Raw genomic sequence first — 16,937 nt, 5'->3', positions numbered from 1 at the left:
TGAATTTTAATACATTTTGTCAAACTAAGCGATATCCTGTACTAAATACATGGTACAACAAGACATGAACTATCATCCCCTCTATCAAGGCAATGAATGAAGTGAGTTCCAGTATTGGCTCCCTGCAAAGGCTTGACACCTGGAATCGGAAATGGTATGACCGGATTCCCGGCAATGGTAAGCTCCATAATGTCATCTTTCTAAAGGGCAGTTAGCGGTCTATTCACAAGATGACGCAGTTCACTTTAGCGTATACGTACCCTCCAATACATTCCATAAGGACGGAGTGGAATCTCCACAACGCGAACCTCGCCTTCAGTCAATGGAATGCGCTCGGTATGCGCATAAATCGGCTCAAAAGAGGTAGCATGTTCACTCAGTTGATGGGCATGACTGACCCGGAGCTGGCCGGCTGGTCCCCAATGGAACAACATACCGACTCCCTGAAGACCGACCTGCCAGTCATGCAGCAACTTCAACAACTTGATCACCATCATATTGTCAGGTCGAATAGTGAGAACGCCCTGTTTGTATGCAGAGCGTCCGCGAAGACAGCAAACCTGAGCAAACAGGTCCATATCATCACTGGATAGACATGAAACTGCGAGGCGAGCAATAAAGTACCCTGTAGTCTCCATGTCATGAGGTATGTGATACCGGAACGTTGTCTTTCCATTTTTGGAGTCATATGAGACTTGACCCGGCTGAGCTGAAGGTGATGGACTCATATTTCCATCGGGTGTCAAATATATCTTTTGATACTTGGTTCGCGCCAGTGGCCAAGCAGTCTCTGCCCGATTCAAGGTGTCATCCAAGCCATCCAGACCGAAATTCAAAACGGTGAGTCGGATCTTAGGCGTGTCGAGCCAGCCGTTTTCCACATGGCCTTTAAGGAAGCAATCGAAGAATCGCTTCAGGTCACGGCAGCTGGAATCTGCGTAGTAGTCTGGCCATTCTTGCGAGTTGTGCACCCGGAGCCACTTGGGAACGGATTCAGGGATGGATCGATAAGCTCTCATGGTTCCCGGGGTGTGAACTGGATTCGTCCATGAGCCGACCACGTACGCGGGAACGTTGATTTGCTCGCATTTGGCTCTCTTATCTTCCCAATATTCGTTGTAAAGGGGATATTTATTCAGAACCGCAGGTAGGTCCTCCATCTTCCCGTAGCTAGCGAGAGTCTCTGTCAATTGTCAGCAATTTTTACACATAAACTAGGGCAAATGTGGGATATTATTACCGACAACTGAATTATGAAATTCCACGGAAGGAATGCCACCTTGACAGGTGTTTTCACGGTAGAAATCCTGTATTCCCTCCCACGGCGCGAGAGCTTCCAGGCCTTTCGGCCGCAGACTTCCGATCTTCCACTGAGACATGGCTAACCAACTGTTGCCGGTGAGCCCGACCTTGCCGTTACACCAAGGCTGCTCAGATAACCAAGTCACAAACTCTGCTCCATCCTGAGCCTCCTGATGACCCATTATCTCGAGATCTCCCTCGGAAGTGTAAGCGCCACGTGTGTCAACATTGACAATTGCGTATCCTTCCGCACACCAGAATCCAGGATCAGGCCCTTCCCATTTGTGAAGACCTGACAGCCAATGTTTGGGTACACCGGCACGAAACGGAAAGTCATCCAAGAGCGTTCCGCCCTTCTGCTTGCTATATGGACTCCAGGCAACTAAAGCGGGGATCATCTTGTTCTTATCCACGATTTGGAGGTTCTCATACCCAGCCGGGAAGAAGATATCGCAATACAGTTTAGTACCATCGGAAAGAACCACAGGCATGCTTTCGTGCATGAGGATGTCAACCGGTAAGGGCTTGGCACCTTTTTCCACTTGCTGCCCAGCGTTGAAGGTGGTAAGCCCTTGGCGGAAACCGGGGAAGCGCGCTTTGGGGTCTTCTGGAGCCAAAGGGGAACAGAAGTGAACATAATTCTTTGCTCTTTTCCTGTTTTCCTGACATGACACTAGGAAGTCGGCATGGGGTTGGATTTCTGCCATCATGTGGCTGATGGGGTGCAAAATTGAGGAAGATAAGTCGAGCGTATGAAATGATTAGAGAAGGATAGGACCATCAGAAAATGAATATATAATGATATTAAATGTCAGAGAGAGGACACGGTTCCCAGGTCAGAGCTGCAATCCACGAATAGTCAATTCGTAACGTCGAAATCAAGTCCCCCGTCCGCCACCAATAGAGCTCAGTCATCTCTGTCGATCCCAGATGCAAGTGGGGCTCCGACGGGGTATATTGGCGGGGACAGTGGTTTCCAGGGGTTGATCCGATGCATCCGAGTTCGCGGGGTCATGGGCCAAGTACAATGGAATCAATGAGATTGTAAAAAAAATGGGCCCGGGCGAAGAGCTACCGACTCGACGAATGAATCGATAAAGTCATAAATTGAAGACCTTTTTTTCTGAATTCCAATATCATCCTTGATTTTCACAATTTCTTACTTGGAAAGTGTTGCAATTATCGCATTCTAGTAGAAATAACGTGATTCTTCGTCATGTCAGAAAGCCTCAGAGTTGCTATTCTGGGCCCCAAAGGGCAATGTGGATCATGCGTTGTGGATGAACTCCTGTCCAGAGGCCACAGTGTGGTTGGAATTTCTCGGTCGCCTCCTAAGACATGGCCGAAGTCTGGAGAGTACGGCGGCATTCCATGCGACTTCAGCGACATCAGAGGCCTGAGTAAGATTTTATCCGATGGTGGCTTTGATGCAGTCGTCTCCGCGTTTGCTCCCCCATTGACCGATTTCGACGCCGTGTACACTGTGGGCGTGGAAGGCCATGGTAATATCAAGATGGCTATCCTCAGATCGACTTATCGCGGTCCTTTCATTATCATTGGTATGACTGTCTGATCCTGCTCCGTAAAGTTTGATCCTGGTTCTAAGTATCTACACAGGTGGCGCTGGATCGCTCTATTACAAGAATGGTGTCCAATTGTGTGATGATGAAAGCTTTGCATTCAAGCACTGGTGAGTTCAGGCAGATGAACGTTATTATTATCTTGTTGAGAGGCGTTATCAACCAGCTATAGGTATGCATGGCCCGATGTCCATCTGGACTACATGTCTACACGCATGCATGATCACGGACAGCGAGCGTTTGGTACTTTCATTCGCACGTTCAAATGGGCAAGATCAAACCGCGAGAATCCTGGCTGTAGGTGCCTCCATATTTCATTGCTTCCAATGAAGAATGTTCCTAACAAGCCTTACTACGAACAGGGTTCTCTTGGTTATTCAGACCCTTCGCGAACTGGTTCTTGCGGTCGGCCCAAACGAAGCTAACCGATCCAGGTCCACTTGGTCTTATCTTTTGTTCTCGTGCAGCGCTGACCATGTGGGAAGGCGTCCTGGAGACAAAATGGAGCTTTCTATCACCCCCATGGCAGCTGCGTGATAAAGGTAATCCAAATTCTGATCTTATGCGCTTACGAAACTAATATCTTGATTGCATTAGGAATTCGAACTGGAAAGTACGAGGTACACGTAGACAATGCTGCCGGCTCTGCCGAGCATGGAATCGACAACGGGATCTACAACGAGGATATGGCGGTGGCCATTGTGGACGAGGTTGAGAACAACAAATTGAACCACAAGCATTGGACATGTACGGGACCAATTGGATTGAAGGAGTGGTAGCCTTACGAATGTATGTTTGTTGAGGGTCAGGTGCTCAATCAAGTTCTCTGCTTTTTACCGTGTATCCAATCCCGTTCTCTATTCAATTGGAACACCTTAGAAGATGACGTCTTGAGAGAAGGGATCAATCTTATTTTCGCGATCAATGTACGTTGACTACCTCAAGAATTCCGGCACACTAGCGGCTCCTCTATCCGGCCGTATTATGAAGCAAGTCTGTCTTAGATACTCATGCTTGTCCACTGAAGGTACTTAGATCCCTTGCTTGGCTCGACCTTAATGGACATCTCTCCGTTTCCTACTGTACAGCCCGCGTGAGTCCTAAGTGCGGGGTGAGCATGCGGGGCCGATGATTGCCAATAATTTGTCGGCCCCGCCACTAGCTCCAAAGTACCACGGGTGGCGACCTCCTTTGACTCCATATAAGTCACACCGTGGGTTTTTGTTGAGGGATTTGGTGGATTAATGCGCTGTTTACAAAAGTTCATGAGTTTTCCCCGCGCTGATGCTAGAAAAGAGACAAATGGTCGACCTAACATATTGTGGGGAACTCTGGCCCGCGGAATATGTTTTCGTAAATGTCACGGACTGCGTTCGCCTAAAAGAATCTTAACCTATAAATATCTCGTCTTGACTCAACTTCTTGATCAGAAAAACTTCTTACGCCTCGGACGACTTGCAAAGTGTTGCATAGGTTATTCAGCCAACCCGCCGAAACCCTGTTCACACACCCATACCTAAGCTCAATATCATTCCAAGACTCTTCGTTACCCCCAGAATGCCTACCCCAACGGATAATGTAGCGATAAATGTTCCCGATGTAAAAGCCTGTCCTCATTTACACATCCGAAAAAACCAAACGTCAGAAGCTGATAGTGATGCAGCCAGATCATCTTCCCGATAAAGTTGGCGGACCCAAAACGACTGGTATGGTCGGCCGCACATTCGAGTATCAATATCCCACGGGTCCGCAATATCGCATCAGTTTCAGCAAAGAACTAGTCTACTTCACGGTTCCCCCTCTTCCGGATGGAACGGATATACTTGCGCTTCCTTACCAACAGCGCGAGATTCGCACTGACTTATTCTTGGTGCATTGGATAGGACCTGGACGACAGGGACATGTGGCCTTGCTATTTGACCTAGAGAAGAAGCAAGTTGATTGCGCAGCCTTGATGCCGCCGGGTCTGTACGAGCTCTTTGATCGTGCAGTGTTGAGAGAGATCTATGAGAATAGTGAATCCGCTTTGTATTTACCATATGAGTGAAGGATAGTATTTGGAGACGAATGTGACCTTCAATTAAGAGAAATCGAACAATGGAATTTACAAGGTCCAGATCGCTTGAATTCATATCGGCTCTTCTCTCAGACTTCCACCAGAGGAATGACCAATTTGCTTTGGTTCTCGCCTCCGCAATGAACATGATGCTTCCCCACGTTTCCGTTGGCTAATTGACCTCTCAATGGTACGAATTCAGCCAAGGTCATGCTGTGACCAGAGACTCTGAGAACGAGCTTTTCACCTGCATCAAACACCATGCCGGTCTGCCAGATGCCGATCTCCAATTTGACAATCTTTCCTTTTAGCACAGGAGCTCTGGATGAATAGTCGTGCTCGGGGAAAGACGAGGTCGACATTTCCTTGTCAATAGCAGCATGGCTAGCACGAAGACATCCTGACGGACCAAGGTACTTCAGTGGATTGATTGGTTCAACGTCATTTGCGTCAAGCTTGAGATCCTGCAGGGGAATATTGATGTTCTGCAACAAGTTCCCTATCCGTCTCTGCCTTCGGCTGAACCGAACCAGCTACAAGCTAATTAGCGTGGGGTATTGCATATACGAAAAGCACTGCACAAGGCCAAACGTACCGAACGTTACCTTCGGAATCATATACACCTCTTGCGTCAACATTCGCAATTGCATAGCCACGGGCAGTCCATTCAGCGGGGTCGGGTGCTTCGAACTTTTCAAATTTTGAAAGTCGTGATTTCGGAACACCAACACGACCGGGGATCATTTCAATCGGGTTGATACCTGAAAGGCAGGTTAGTTTTTTTTTTTACTCCTATCGATGAACATGAAAGACGTACCGCGGCCTGTTTTACCATAAGGACTCCAGGCGATCAGTACAGGAACCTTAACATCATCTTGAGGACGGAAAATATCTGCTCTAATCTTCACCCCGTCCCGCAAACTGATTTTGACGTCCTTTTCAAAAACAGTGGCGATTTGAAAGGCCGCTGCGTCAGGCTCCTTCCTGAACCCCTTTTCCAGGATTGTCAGGCTTGGTTCCGGGCCGTCATATCGGGGATCTGAATTGGGATCCTCGATCGAACGCTGTAGAACGTCGATAGAGCCTACTTTTAGTGACATGATTGAAAAGTCAGGTCTTGCAGTATTAGACGGGAGAGGAAAAAGAAAGAAACACAGGGTGGAATAGGGTGGACATTATATACCAAGGGAATGTGGGACGATCTCCAGCAGTGCAGCATACCTTGGTCGATACATATATGCGTGATAATTCCGTAGTTCCGCGAGCACAAACCTTAAGAGAGGCAGGTTGCTTCAAGCTCGGTGGCCAAGAAATGTGAACATCTGTAAGTCTCAACTGCACTGAACAATATTTTCGAAGCGACGTAACAGCTTGAAGATTACAGAAGTATCACGGATATGAAGTTCCAGCAAAATTCATGCGGACTGGCGTGTAAACCGTTTGTCTGTTATTGAAGCCATCCGAACCATCCGTAGATCTTCATCCGCGACAGCCCTAGACGTGGGGTAAGAGTACTCAGACCTTCTCCGGGATAGATTTCTCTGTAAGGAAGCGATCTGCATACATATATCCGTCTTTCCTGATTCTGACTAGTCTACTCGTCCCTAAATCCGATTTCTCTAGTCATACGTTGTGGGACCGTGGGACCCGACCATGGTCCTGTTTAGAAATTAAAAGACCGACATTATTGCAAATCATAACCGCGCTTAAAATATCCACAAATAATGGCGACTTAAAATTAAACACCAAGTGGAACGCTTATCAGCCACTTTATTCCGCGTGTTCACAATAGTCCGGGATGCTTCGGGCCGGCGGAACGCAGAATGGCTTCGCCATCGCTCCCGAGCCCGAAGGAATTGGAAATTGATATCAACAGCAACGCTGTGGGTTGAGGTCTAGAACAATGGCAGAAACCTATGGACAGGGTTCCCTACGCTATTTCTTTTGTCATGGCAATCACGGGGACGTTCCGGTTCCCGACCAGATGACGGTCGAGGCAAACATCGTGGTTTTCACCGGGCAAGGTCAAATGTACGCATTCATCCCTTTCTTTCCATGGGTCATCTGACAAAAGCAGACTGTACGGTCGAAACTCTGGGGATGCCTCTTCGCGTTATGTGTTTCGCAATGGGGTCTACAATGACGTAGATGGTCAAAACGAGGGCCGCCTTCCTGCAAAAGCATTGGTTGAAAGACTTCTAAAGAATGTCTCCGTGCCATCCCTTGTCGCAGCCGAAATACCTAAGTGAGAATTCATTTTGTATTCTTTACGATCATAACTGACCAATAGTGACCAAATTGTTATGGATCTCGACGTACAAGATCCGTTTCTCTATATGTACGTTATTTATCGTGTTCACTCCTCTGCTGTTGTAACTAAAACGTTCTTTGTAGTTCAATTCTCGTTCTCGGAAGAAGCGATCTTCGCTCTTGCACTGCCAGTGATAGAGAATATCTTGGTTTCATGATGCAAGCATTCGTTCCTCGACTTGTCGGTGTAATGGCCCCGACCGCAAAAGAATTCCTACCCGGCGACGCTCTCAACTTATCCACTGATATGGCCATTCGTATGGAGGCTATCGAAGATGACTTGGAATACCATACGTTTATTGCAATGTATCGAGGACGTTATGTTCAAAAGTCACTGCCACAACGTGCAGTTGTTGAACAGTGCTTGGTTCACATTTTGAAGATGCCGTTCGAGCTCAACTCCTCCATTCAGAGTAGGTTGATTCGATACTGAGATCATACCTTGATATGTACCTATGTACCATTATGGTGAATATGATTAGTACCCCTTCGGTGGTCTTGAACAGCTATATATATGGCCCCGAGGGGGGTCCGATTGAGCTTTCCACATATGCCTCAGGGTCAAACGTTTACGAAAAGTTGCTTCATTGAAACGGGCCTAGTTAGATATCAGCATGCGGGGAACGTGGCGGATATGGTGCTAATTATGTATGACTTGTTATCGATACATTGCTATTGTTGAACAAAGAAGTGACTAATGACACTGCGATGGCGTAGCCCAAAAGGACACTTATATACTGATCCAGTTAGATGTTTAAATCGGTCGAAGAGCAGGAGGAAAACCCCTCAATCTGGTAAACATGCTCGAGTAGCCCCACCGAGACCGTAGAGATGACAGCTGGCGAAGCGGGGTAGTTGAGGGTAAAGAATAGATTCTACCTCCGTTACGAAATAAATCGCATAATATCAATTCCGATCCGTGTTGTTCTGTGGTGCGATCGCTAGAGCATTCTTTTCTATCTGGCCTTGATTTCTCAATTCCATCCAGGAATCATGCAACCCGTTGTCATTATCGGAGGAGGTCCTGTCGGGCTAGTTTCTTCTATCTTGTTATCTCTTCAAAATATCCCCCACATTCTCTTTGAACGCCACCCGTCTACTTCTATCCATCCCAAAGCTTGTGGCTTGAACCAACGCACCATTGAAATATTCCGACACATCGGCATTGAAGCAGAGGTACTGAAGGAGAGTGCCCCAAGAAACACGTATACTCGCACTGCCTGGTATACGAGTTTCGGCCCCAATGGGAGAGAAATTCACTCCCGGGATGCGTGGGGCGGGGGCAAATATGAAGCTGCCTTCGCCAGTGCCAGTCCGTCACCATATGTTATACTCCCACAGATCCGCCTGGAGCCAATCTTGCAGCGACGCGCACTGAAACTCAACCCAGATGGGTTGAAATATGGGTGTGAAGTCCTAGGGATTGATGAAAAAGACGATCACGTCATTGTGAGCGTTCGCCGTGCTGATGGCGTTGCATACGAAATGGTAGCGAGATACGTGCTGGGTGCTGATGGGGGAAGAGCGGTGACAGATTGGCTTGGTATTCAATGGCAGGGCGAGAAAGAGATTTTTGACATGGTCTCGGCGCATTTCCGGGCACCTCTTTCGCGTCATCATCCAGATCCTAGGGTCTTCATCAGCTGGTTTATCAACCCTGCAACAGGTGGTAGTATCAAATCTGGTTATCTGTATCATCTGGGGCCTTACCCCTCCAATCCAGAGACGGAGGAGTGGTGTTTTGGATGTGCGATGCTTCCAGAAGACCCCGAACGATTTGATACCAAGTCGACAATAGAAAGAATTGGCAGAACGCTCAGCATTGATGACCTCGAGATTGATCTACAGAGTGTAAATCATTGGTTTGTGACTAGCATTGTTGCGGAGCGGTTCCGAAGCAAGACCGGAAATGTCTTTCTTGTTGGTGACGCCGCCCATCGCATTCCACCGTGGGGAGCCCTTGGTCTCAACACAGGAATCCAAGAAGCGTTTAATGTGATCTGGAAATTAGGCTTCGTGTTAAGAGGCCATGTCAAAACACCTGAGGCTTTGTTAGATACATATGACCAGGAGCGCCGCCCAATCGCCCAACGTGTCGCGAAATCTAGTCTTTACAACTTGAAAAGCCATGGTGGAGCTATGGACAGGGCCGTTGGTCTCTCGACGGACCAGACCCACGAGGAAAACCAACAGGCTATTGATGTTTGCCTTGATCCCGATCATTCAGATAATCCTCGGGTCAGGGCGGCGATTGAAAAAGCCCAAAAAGTGCTAGACAGTGAATTTGGTGCACACGGCGCGGAGATAGGCTGGTTCTATCCCTCGGCAGACATTGATAACGAAGGAGAGCGAACAAATCATGATGGACAGATCAAGCCAGATGGCACCCTCGATGATCTTATTTACCACCCTTCGACCATTCCTGGCCATCATCTTCCTCATGCCTGGCTCCAACGTGAGAGCTCGATTTCATCCACCAGAGATCTACTGGATACACATAGATTTACATTGATCACTGAATCCGTAGCCCAGTGGGAGTGGGTTTCACAGCATAGTTGCCCCATCAAGATCGAGATTGTCGATGATCTCGGAGGGTGGACAGACCGTGATGGAACTTGGCGGAAACTCTGTGGTGTATCGCAAAGGGGAGCTGTTCTAGTTCGTCCAGACGGTATAGTCGCATGGCGCGGCGATGATCGTGATGTCAAGCTCTCGTCAATTCTTGATGATTTTGACTTCCCAGGCAAAACGTTTACGGCTTCATTGTAATCCGCTCTTTGCAATTTCTACATCTCATACCGAGGCTCCAGTTCCAGGTCTCAACTGCGTGCTCACCAATGCATTTATTCCATCTTTGGAATTGCCTCAATCGACTGAGAACAAGATATAGATTCCAAAATCCTATCTCAATACACTTTGCAACCTGGGCCACTGGATCACACTATGTATGGCTTTGAAATATGACGTTGAAATCAAACTCGTTGAACAGTATAGACGGAGCGAGGCCTGCGAATTTCTACACCCCATCTATTTTCCGATAGTAGAGCTCATTAGTGGTATGGGAATGGCCACCCCTGACTTCCTCGCTACAAGATGAATCCTTGAACCGAACGTGGGCTGCACGAACTTGGTGGCGCCCGATGACTTCCGTCTCGGAGACACGCTCCCACCAAGTCGCACCAATGAGGTGTTGGGTCCGCAAACAAGAATCTCCTAGAAACTTGGGATCTGACATCTTCGCCACGAAATCATCGATCGACATTTCGGCCCAGTAGCCATCTGGATCTAGGATCTCTCGGTAGTCGACCTAGTAGGTGGATTAGCATCGAAAAAACAAGTTGGAATGTGATGGATAGCGACCACAATATATCTTCAGTTGGGGCGCGGCAATGCTGCGCAAAAGATCCCAGACCTAGTGAAGAGGTAAGCTAGGTCTTGGTTGGGCCCACGAAACAGACCTTCTGGTCATAGCTGTCTGCCCAGTTGAAGACACAATTCGATAGTTGAAGATGATCTTCTAGGTGGATGTCCTCGGTCAGGAAGTCCAGAAATAATTAAGGTGACAACTCCATACCGTCAAAAGAAACAGGAGGAATTTTGATTGTCATATTGAGACTGGAATGACTGATCACAGAACAAATGACAGTGTGAGGTAAGTATTATTGAGTTTGTTATCCTCAGGCTGAACTTTTTCTGCTATCTTCCCAAAAGACATGCACTATTGTGAAGGAAATGACATTATGTATGGCCATGGAAAGTCACGCGCAACGTCCCCTCATAGAGCAATCGTGGCTCCAATTGTACCCTCAATTAGCGTACGCGACAGAGAATTGGTGTACCTATCGCATCCCGAAGTCCACAAGATTTTTCAATCTCCCCTCAGTCCCAAACCCGAACCCCGACTCCTGATCCTCGCGGGACGACCGGGTGGGACCCGAAATACAGATACTTGAGTCGGCCCCCCACTTGACTTGACATGTTCGCTGGGCCAAGGACCAAGATGACAAGTTCTTAGAGTTATTAATTGCTCGTGACTTTAACAAGTGGGTTCCATAACTCAGTTGGTTAGAGTGTGGTGCTAATAACGCCAAAGTCGAGGGTTCGACCCCCTCTGGAACCATTTCTTTTTGCCGTGCTTAGCAGAGGACCACCCACAGAGCATCTACCACTTGACATTTTTGCTGGGTGGGAAAAAATAAGGGATGCTATTATCCTTAAAGGTTAGAGAACGGACTCTATTATGTTTGAGATGCGACCTCATTTTTCATGCGCACGTGGTATTTCTGTCTATTCTTGGGAATCAACCTTGGAAACTTGGTGTTTGTGCATTTCAGCCATTACTTCGTGCCCGTCAGTTGCTCGGCTCCCCACATATGTCCCACTAATTGACTCCCCGGGATTTGAGTGGTGGGTGGTCTTGTAACATTTGCCATATATATTACTGGCTGCTCCAGGCTTCCAAGGCTTCGCACTCTGAACCATTGAAGCAAGACTACCTACCATCTCTCAAATCTCAACAGGTTACATCAAACGCATTCTCGCCATGGTCGACTTAAACAAGCCCGGCTCGATCGAGCGAGTCATCGCAATCACCGAGATCGAACGAATTCTAAACAAATACTGCATAATGGCGCACGAGAATGCCCCCTTTTCTGAAATGGCGAATCTTTTTCATTCCAACGGCATTTTTCGTCTCCCAAACGGAGCCGGAGTTCCCCCGCAAGAAATGGGAACCGTCGTCCAGGACAAACCCCCAGCCTTTATCCGCCACCATCTCACTAGTGTGGATATCGAATTCACAAGTGAGACAGAAGCAAAGACTAAGTCACTTTTCTTTGCTATGACTGGCATATCCACAATTGATCATTGGGGTTACTGGCAGGATGTCTTCCAAAGGACTGAGGATGGAAAGTGGTTGATCGAGGTTCGGGAAATCGTGGTGGAAGGTCAGGATTCTAATGGGTGGTATGCGGGCGCATATGGCCAGTGATGATTCTTGGGACTTGTTACCAGTACATGGATATATGGAAGCAAAAGCAAAATTTGACGGACTTTAAGGACATAAGTTCTTAATGACGTCCGCCATTCGCGAGGCACTTTTATACTGTTTCCCAATCCTCCGTAGTTCATTTTGAAACGATCGCAAAAGCCGGCGACGAGCGGATACTGAATTCTGGGCTCCTTTGAGAACTCCTCGGTCTTGATCTTCTTGCATGCGAGCCCATACCGCGAGGCCTGCATAAAACACAACCAGTGGAAGCCAGAGGGGAATCAAGGAATCGTTACTCGCGGTCGCTGTGTAGTTTGAGTCTTGCTCATCATCATCCAATGCGTCTAGGACCTTCCACGCGCATTCAATGGCAGTGTCGCTGATGTGGATACCGAGGCGATGGGGCCGTTCGTCGGATGGAGAATGTTGACTGTGTCCGCTGGGGGGCATTCCATCGTAGCCAACAATCTGGGGCAATTCCAATACGCGAGGGCCAATTTCCAGTAGAATGCGACAAAAATATGCCAACGGTAGAACGCTTCGGTGCACCCCAAGAGTATTATGGGCTGAACTGACTTGAGAGGTAACGTCGAGCAATCCCCCTACGCTAAAATGGGTCTGATTGTCATGTTTGACAGAATTGTGCCACACTTCGAGGGAATGTATCAAAGCTTCTGATTGCTGTAGATACTCGCGGGTTGCGGATGACGGAAGGTAGGGTCCTCTGCCGCTAAATATTGTGGTTTTTAGCTTTCACCAACGGTACAGCTCGTGTGATTTACCACTTACACATTGTCAGATTGCCAATCTTCCATTCGACTATTTTGGATTTTTTCGTCGGCGAAAGGCCCAAGGAATCGGAGAAGTTGAACTGTTTCCGACAGGATGCACAGCAGTGCCAGCAAATACTCATCTGGAGCTAGACCAGGAGGGAGGTTCTGGCGGCTGACAATGACATGTCTATAAAGATCTTCAAAGCTACCAGAAGATGATCTCAAAGGGAACGATAAGTCCGTGAGGTTGAAAGATGGAGGCGTGTTTGAATGAATCGCTCGCAATATGTCAATGAGAAAGTAGAACGATGTTAATCTGACTGTTTAGCGAGTGTTTACATTTCCTTCGCCTCTTGGGTATGTGCATGTTGGACTTACAAGCTTATATCATGACAGTCGAATGTTGGATGAGAGTCGACGGTCTTTAGCAGACCCCGGCGTTTGTATGGCTATAAATGTCAGAAACTCGCACCGGGGGCGCCCAACGCAGAACTAGTATGCATACCACCAAGAAATAGCCATTGACCATCGTGGTCGTCTCCCAAAGTGCAACATCTGAGTGTAAGGTTCCATAGATCACTAAAAGTATTCCCTTTTTTATCATCGTTAATGATTCGTTCAGATCAGACTTCATTCAATTCAAAACTTACCGCTTCATACCAGTGCATGTTTCTTGATGTCCTATTATCTAACTCGACGGAACCAACAAACAGTTTCAACGTTGTTTCGTAGAGATTCTGGGCCCATATACGACAGTCTTGTCGCTCGGGGACTAGTGTTCCAATCAAAGCCCTGCTGAAAGCTAGGTATGAAGGAACTGGAGATTCCCCCGTTAATCCGGCAAGAATAGGGCTGTCTCGATTTGATAGACTTGATAAGAAGGGCGTTTTCTTCAAGAATTCGATCTCGAATGTTCGAGTGAGATCCTCGATGATGCTGGCGGGAGGAAGTTCCGGAAAGCCATCAAAAAGGGATAGCGGATAGTTCAAGTCACTCACTCCCATCGAACCGATTCCAGGAACGGTTTTGGAAGTGAGGGTGGGTTGATGGTGAAGTTCATTGTCACTTTCCGCGTCATGGATGACACCCGGTAGTTGCCTGGAAGGCTGTATGTGCCGCGCAGGTGTATTTGTTGTTGAGTGGCTTGGAGCTGGCAGCGTGAAAGATACAAAGTCTGCGGATTCAACAAAACCTTTGTAATCTGCAAGCAGAGATTGTTTAAATGTCCCTAGGAAGTCATCCGGCAGCGCCGTTCCTGCGCGGGCCGAGTCAGAGAAACGCGGATGATACCCATCTATGGAATGTGAGAAGATAGAATACATAGGAGGACAACTTTATGCCCACCTTGACTGGTCATTGTGCCTCAGCTAGTCCGGGGTGAAGTCTCACGTGCGTTGGGGAATCCTTGCGCGGTACGCCACGAATCGACGATTTTGCGGGGAACCCCACATTCGGGAAATCCACGCACACTCAACCACCAGAAACCACTCGCACCGATGAAGTCTAGGCGCGAGTCGGGGCCATCACCGCTGGGATGTCCCTTTTGTGATCGAACCTTTACGCGACAGGAACATAGAGAGCGACACATTCATTCGCGTAAGTGAATCACCAGTCGCCGAGTTGGCAGGTTGGCGCTGACCCAGTCAGACACCAAGACAAAACCATTTTCCTGCGAGGTTTGCAGGAGAAAGTTTGGTCGACGAGATGTCTATCAGCGACATGTAAGATCCCAGCATCCTGATCAAACCTCTCTCTTGGCAGGTGACAAGAAGCGGGGACAGGGCGCCTGCGACAGCTGTCATAGCCGCAAAGTGAAATGCAACTCGGCAGAACATCCCTGCGAGCGATGTCTTCGGGAAGGTGTCAATTGCACGTTTCTACGCACTTTGGGTGACCAGGTCACTCGTGCCTCGTCCCAAATCAACTCCGATCAAGGAGGCTCAATCCCTGGTCGAAGCTCCAATGGAAATTTCCTTCATCTCCAAGAACCTCCCAGCAATCCGGCTTGGCATCAAGATATCAGCGGTATTGCACCAGGGACATTGCCTCCATCCCCAACCGTCAACCTGTCGTTTCAAGATGTCGGCTTTTCAGAAGAGTTTACCTCGGGACTACTGGACTTTGACTTCACACAAACAGCATCATATTTTGACTTCAATATCCTGGATCAAATACCGCCATTTCCCTCGCTGGACCTATTACGAACCCCTCCAGTATCTGGAAAGCCACCAGAGACACAGTCCTCGCGTATAAATGGTGCGTATGCTCGGCTTCGGGCCTATTCATCCCCAACAGATCTCTTGCGGCCTGCTTCTCCAGCAGCCAAGGCCGATCATGAAAGCTGGTTGCATCGCCTAGGCAAAAAGCAGAAAGTGCAGTACGACCCACTCGTCATTAATGTGTTTCTCAACCTCTTCCGACTCCACGTGACTACAACCTTTCGATGCTTTGAGGGCTTCGTAGTTACCGACACCACCCCTGTCGAGCTCTGGACGTCAATGGCATCTGTCGGAGCACTGTATTGTATGACGCCAGGTTCCATAAAGATTGCAAAGTCGCTTTATAACCACGCACGTATTGTACTTCTTTCAAAGGTACCAGGATCATTTGATTCCCATCACTGGAGGATTGCAAGCTGATTCTCTTGCCAGGTACATCACAGAAGACCTTCGCCCAACGATGATCAGTTGGGAATCCTGCAGACAGTAAGTGAGATATAACCCATCGGATCTATAGCTACGGAGAATGACCGACTGATTTTACCTCAGTATATGCTCCTCGAGCTGTTCGGATATTTGAGTGGCGACGATAGGTTCCATGAAATTTCCGAGGTTTATCACTGGGAAATGATCCAGGTTTGCATTCTGCTGCCTCTATCCATTCGATTACGCTAGAATCATTGACCTTTCTGGCAGATCATCAGTACTTTCAAGTTATGGTCGCCTTCAACCTCTGGAAGGGAAATCGAGCGCAAAAGGTAAGGATGACTGTTGTGATTTTGTGGAGCCAACGCGAAACTCACAAATTTTCTTCCATGACAGGACGATTGAAGGTATTTGTACTCTAGAATGTTACCGGGTGACAATTCTCCGTGGTTCGGCCACATTCAGCGTGCCGCTTCCGAGTGTCTCTAGGGGCACTGATTATTTTGCATCGGCAAAGGGACAAGCGGGCCCATATGACGAAGAGCTTATGGCGCAACTGCAATGGATGATGTCAACCAACCCGACTCTACTACCAGCTGAAGGCATCATCGATCCTACCAAAATATATGGCATATGGACATTATGCTGTTTATCGCTAATTCTACCTTGGGCTGCGATCAAGAATACGGTTCGAAATGAGCAACTAACTTTTGATTACTCGCGCCGCGGAGAGGTCCTCGAGTCGGCTCTTCACAAATGGTTCATAGCTACCAATAGGCAAACTCCTATACCCACTCTCATGCTTTTCCATATGATCTGCCTCAATCTTCATGTGAACGTGATCAAAATCCAAAAATTGGTCCATCAATATTGCGGAGAACCGAGGTCCTCGCCCGCAACTACTTCGTCAAAGAGTACTGGCACACTGTCATCGGCGGATGTTTTTCCATCAAGAATTGATCGGCGAAATGCGATTTGGCATTCAAAACAAGTCATCGAATTGGCTGTCAAAATGAAGCAGGACAGTTTGAATGCCATTTCGACTGAAGAAGGCCCTCACTTCAGCTATTGTGTTTTCTTCGCGGCCTTGACTCTGTGGTACGCCGAGTGGCAATACTCACCTTCCGATTCTGAGGATGCGAGGCCCCAAATATCTATGCCCAATGCAACCGCCGCATTGAATATAGCTATCAAAGTTCTCTCAGCATCCCCGGTACAGATCGCGAAGAAGTTTATCCCTACCCTAGAATCTCTCGTTTCAGTGGATTGAACAAAACATGT

General features: G+C 47.9%; 10 protein-coding genes across 10 annotated transcripts; 6 read left to right on the top strand and 4 right to left on the bottom strand.

The window, feature by feature from the left end:
- Positions 1-41: 41 nt before the first annotated feature.
- Positions 42-2,009, bottom strand: N7484_000300 (alpha/beta-hydrolase; the record flags this gene model as incomplete). Its single annotated transcript, XM_057110721.1, has 3 exons — positions 42-200; positions 261-1,183; positions 1,241-2,009. The coding sequence occupies 3 exons, from the start codon at positions 2,007-2,009 to the stop codon at positions 42-44; spliced, it is 1,851 nt and encodes a 616-aa protein (XP_056977947.1).
- A 509-nt stretch (positions 2,010-2,518) lies between these two features.
- On the top strand, positions 2,519-3,661 carry N7484_000299 (NAD(P)-dependent oxidoreductase; the record flags this gene model as incomplete). The annotated part of the gene is made up of 5 exons (XM_057110720.1): positions 2,519-2,861; positions 2,920-2,992; positions 3,055-3,179; positions 3,317-3,424; positions 3,480-3,661. The coding sequence occupies 5 exons, from the start codon at positions 2,519-2,521 to the stop codon at positions 3,659-3,661; spliced, it is 831 nt and encodes a 276-aa protein (XP_056977946.1).
- An 878-nt stretch (positions 3,662-4,539) lies between these two features.
- N7484_000298 (uncharacterized protein) lies at positions 4,540-4,929 on the top strand (the record flags this gene model as incomplete). Its single annotated transcript, XM_057110719.1, has 1 exon — positions 4,540-4,929. One exon carries the CDS (start codon positions 4,540-4,542, stop codon positions 4,927-4,929), a length of 390 nt encoding a protein of 129 aa, XP_056977945.1.
- A 98-nt stretch (positions 4,930-5,027) lies between these two features.
- On the bottom strand, positions 5,028-6,038 carry N7484_000297 (uncharacterized protein; the record flags this gene model as incomplete). Its single annotated transcript, XM_057110718.1, has 3 exons — positions 5,028-5,457; positions 5,534-5,699; positions 5,756-6,038. The coding sequence occupies 3 exons, from the start codon at positions 6,036-6,038 to the stop codon at positions 5,028-5,030; spliced, it is 879 nt and encodes a 292-aa protein (XP_056977944.1).
- An 803-nt stretch (positions 6,039-6,841) lies between these two features.
- Positions 6,842-7,681, top strand: N7484_000296 (uncharacterized protein; the record flags this gene model as incomplete). The annotated part of the gene is made up of 4 exons (XM_057110717.1): positions 6,842-6,969; positions 7,016-7,183; positions 7,229-7,276; positions 7,333-7,681. The coding sequence occupies 4 exons, from the start codon at positions 6,842-6,844 to the stop codon at positions 7,679-7,681; spliced, it is 693 nt and encodes a 230-aa protein (XP_056977943.1).
- Positions 7,682-8,241: 560 nt separating this feature from the next.
- N7484_000295 (uncharacterized protein) lies at positions 8,242-10,017 on the top strand (the record flags this gene model as incomplete). The annotated part of the gene is made up of 1 exon (XM_057110716.1): positions 8,242-10,017. One exon carries the CDS (start codon positions 8,242-8,244, stop codon positions 10,015-10,017), a length of 1,776 nt encoding a protein of 591 aa, XP_056977942.1.
- A 247-nt stretch (positions 10,018-10,264) lies between these two features.
- N7484_000294 (Scytalone dehydratase) lies at positions 10,265-10,510 on the bottom strand (the record flags this gene model as incomplete). Its single annotated transcript, XM_057110715.1, has 1 exon — positions 10,265-10,510. One exon carries the CDS (start codon positions 10,508-10,510, stop codon positions 10,265-10,267), a length of 246 nt encoding a protein of 81 aa, XP_056977941.1.
- A 1,281-nt stretch (positions 10,511-11,791) lies between these two features.
- Positions 11,792-12,238, top strand: N7484_000293 (uncharacterized protein; the record flags this gene model as incomplete). Its single annotated transcript, XM_057110714.1, has 1 exon — positions 11,792-12,238. One exon carries the CDS (start codon positions 11,792-11,794, stop codon positions 12,236-12,238), a length of 447 nt encoding a protein of 148 aa, XP_056977940.1.
- Positions 12,239-12,301: 63 nt separating this feature from the next.
- Positions 12,302-13,679, bottom strand: N7484_000292 (uncharacterized protein; the record flags this gene model as incomplete). Its single annotated transcript, XM_057110713.1, has 2 exons — positions 12,302-12,706; positions 13,662-13,679. 2 exons carry the CDS (start codon positions 13,677-13,679, stop codon positions 12,302-12,304), a joined length of 423 nt encoding a protein of 140 aa, XP_056977939.1.
- An 828-nt stretch (positions 13,680-14,507) lies between these two features.
- Positions 14,508-16,926, top strand: N7484_000291 (Cys6 transcription factor domain-containing protein; the record flags this gene model as incomplete). Its single annotated transcript, XM_057110712.1, has 6 exons — positions 14,508-14,607; positions 14,659-15,605; positions 15,663-15,716; positions 15,780-15,866; positions 15,927-15,988; positions 16,053-16,926. 6 exons carry the CDS (start codon positions 14,508-14,510, stop codon positions 16,924-16,926), a joined length of 2,124 nt encoding a protein of 707 aa, XP_056977938.1.
- Positions 16,927-16,937: the final 11 nt, after the last annotated feature.

Source organism: Penicillium longicatenatum (genome assembly GCF_028827895.1).
Source record: "Penicillium longicatenatum strain IBT 33135 chromosome Unknown contig_11_segment0_segment0, whole genome shotgun sequence".
In the NCBI taxonomy this organism is placed as follows: Eukaryota; Fungi; Ascomycota; class Eurotiomycetes; order Eurotiales; family Aspergillaceae; genus Penicillium; species Penicillium longicatenatum.
Note: the sequence above shows the minus strand (reverse complement) of the source record. Positions and strands in the feature narration are given on the sequence as shown.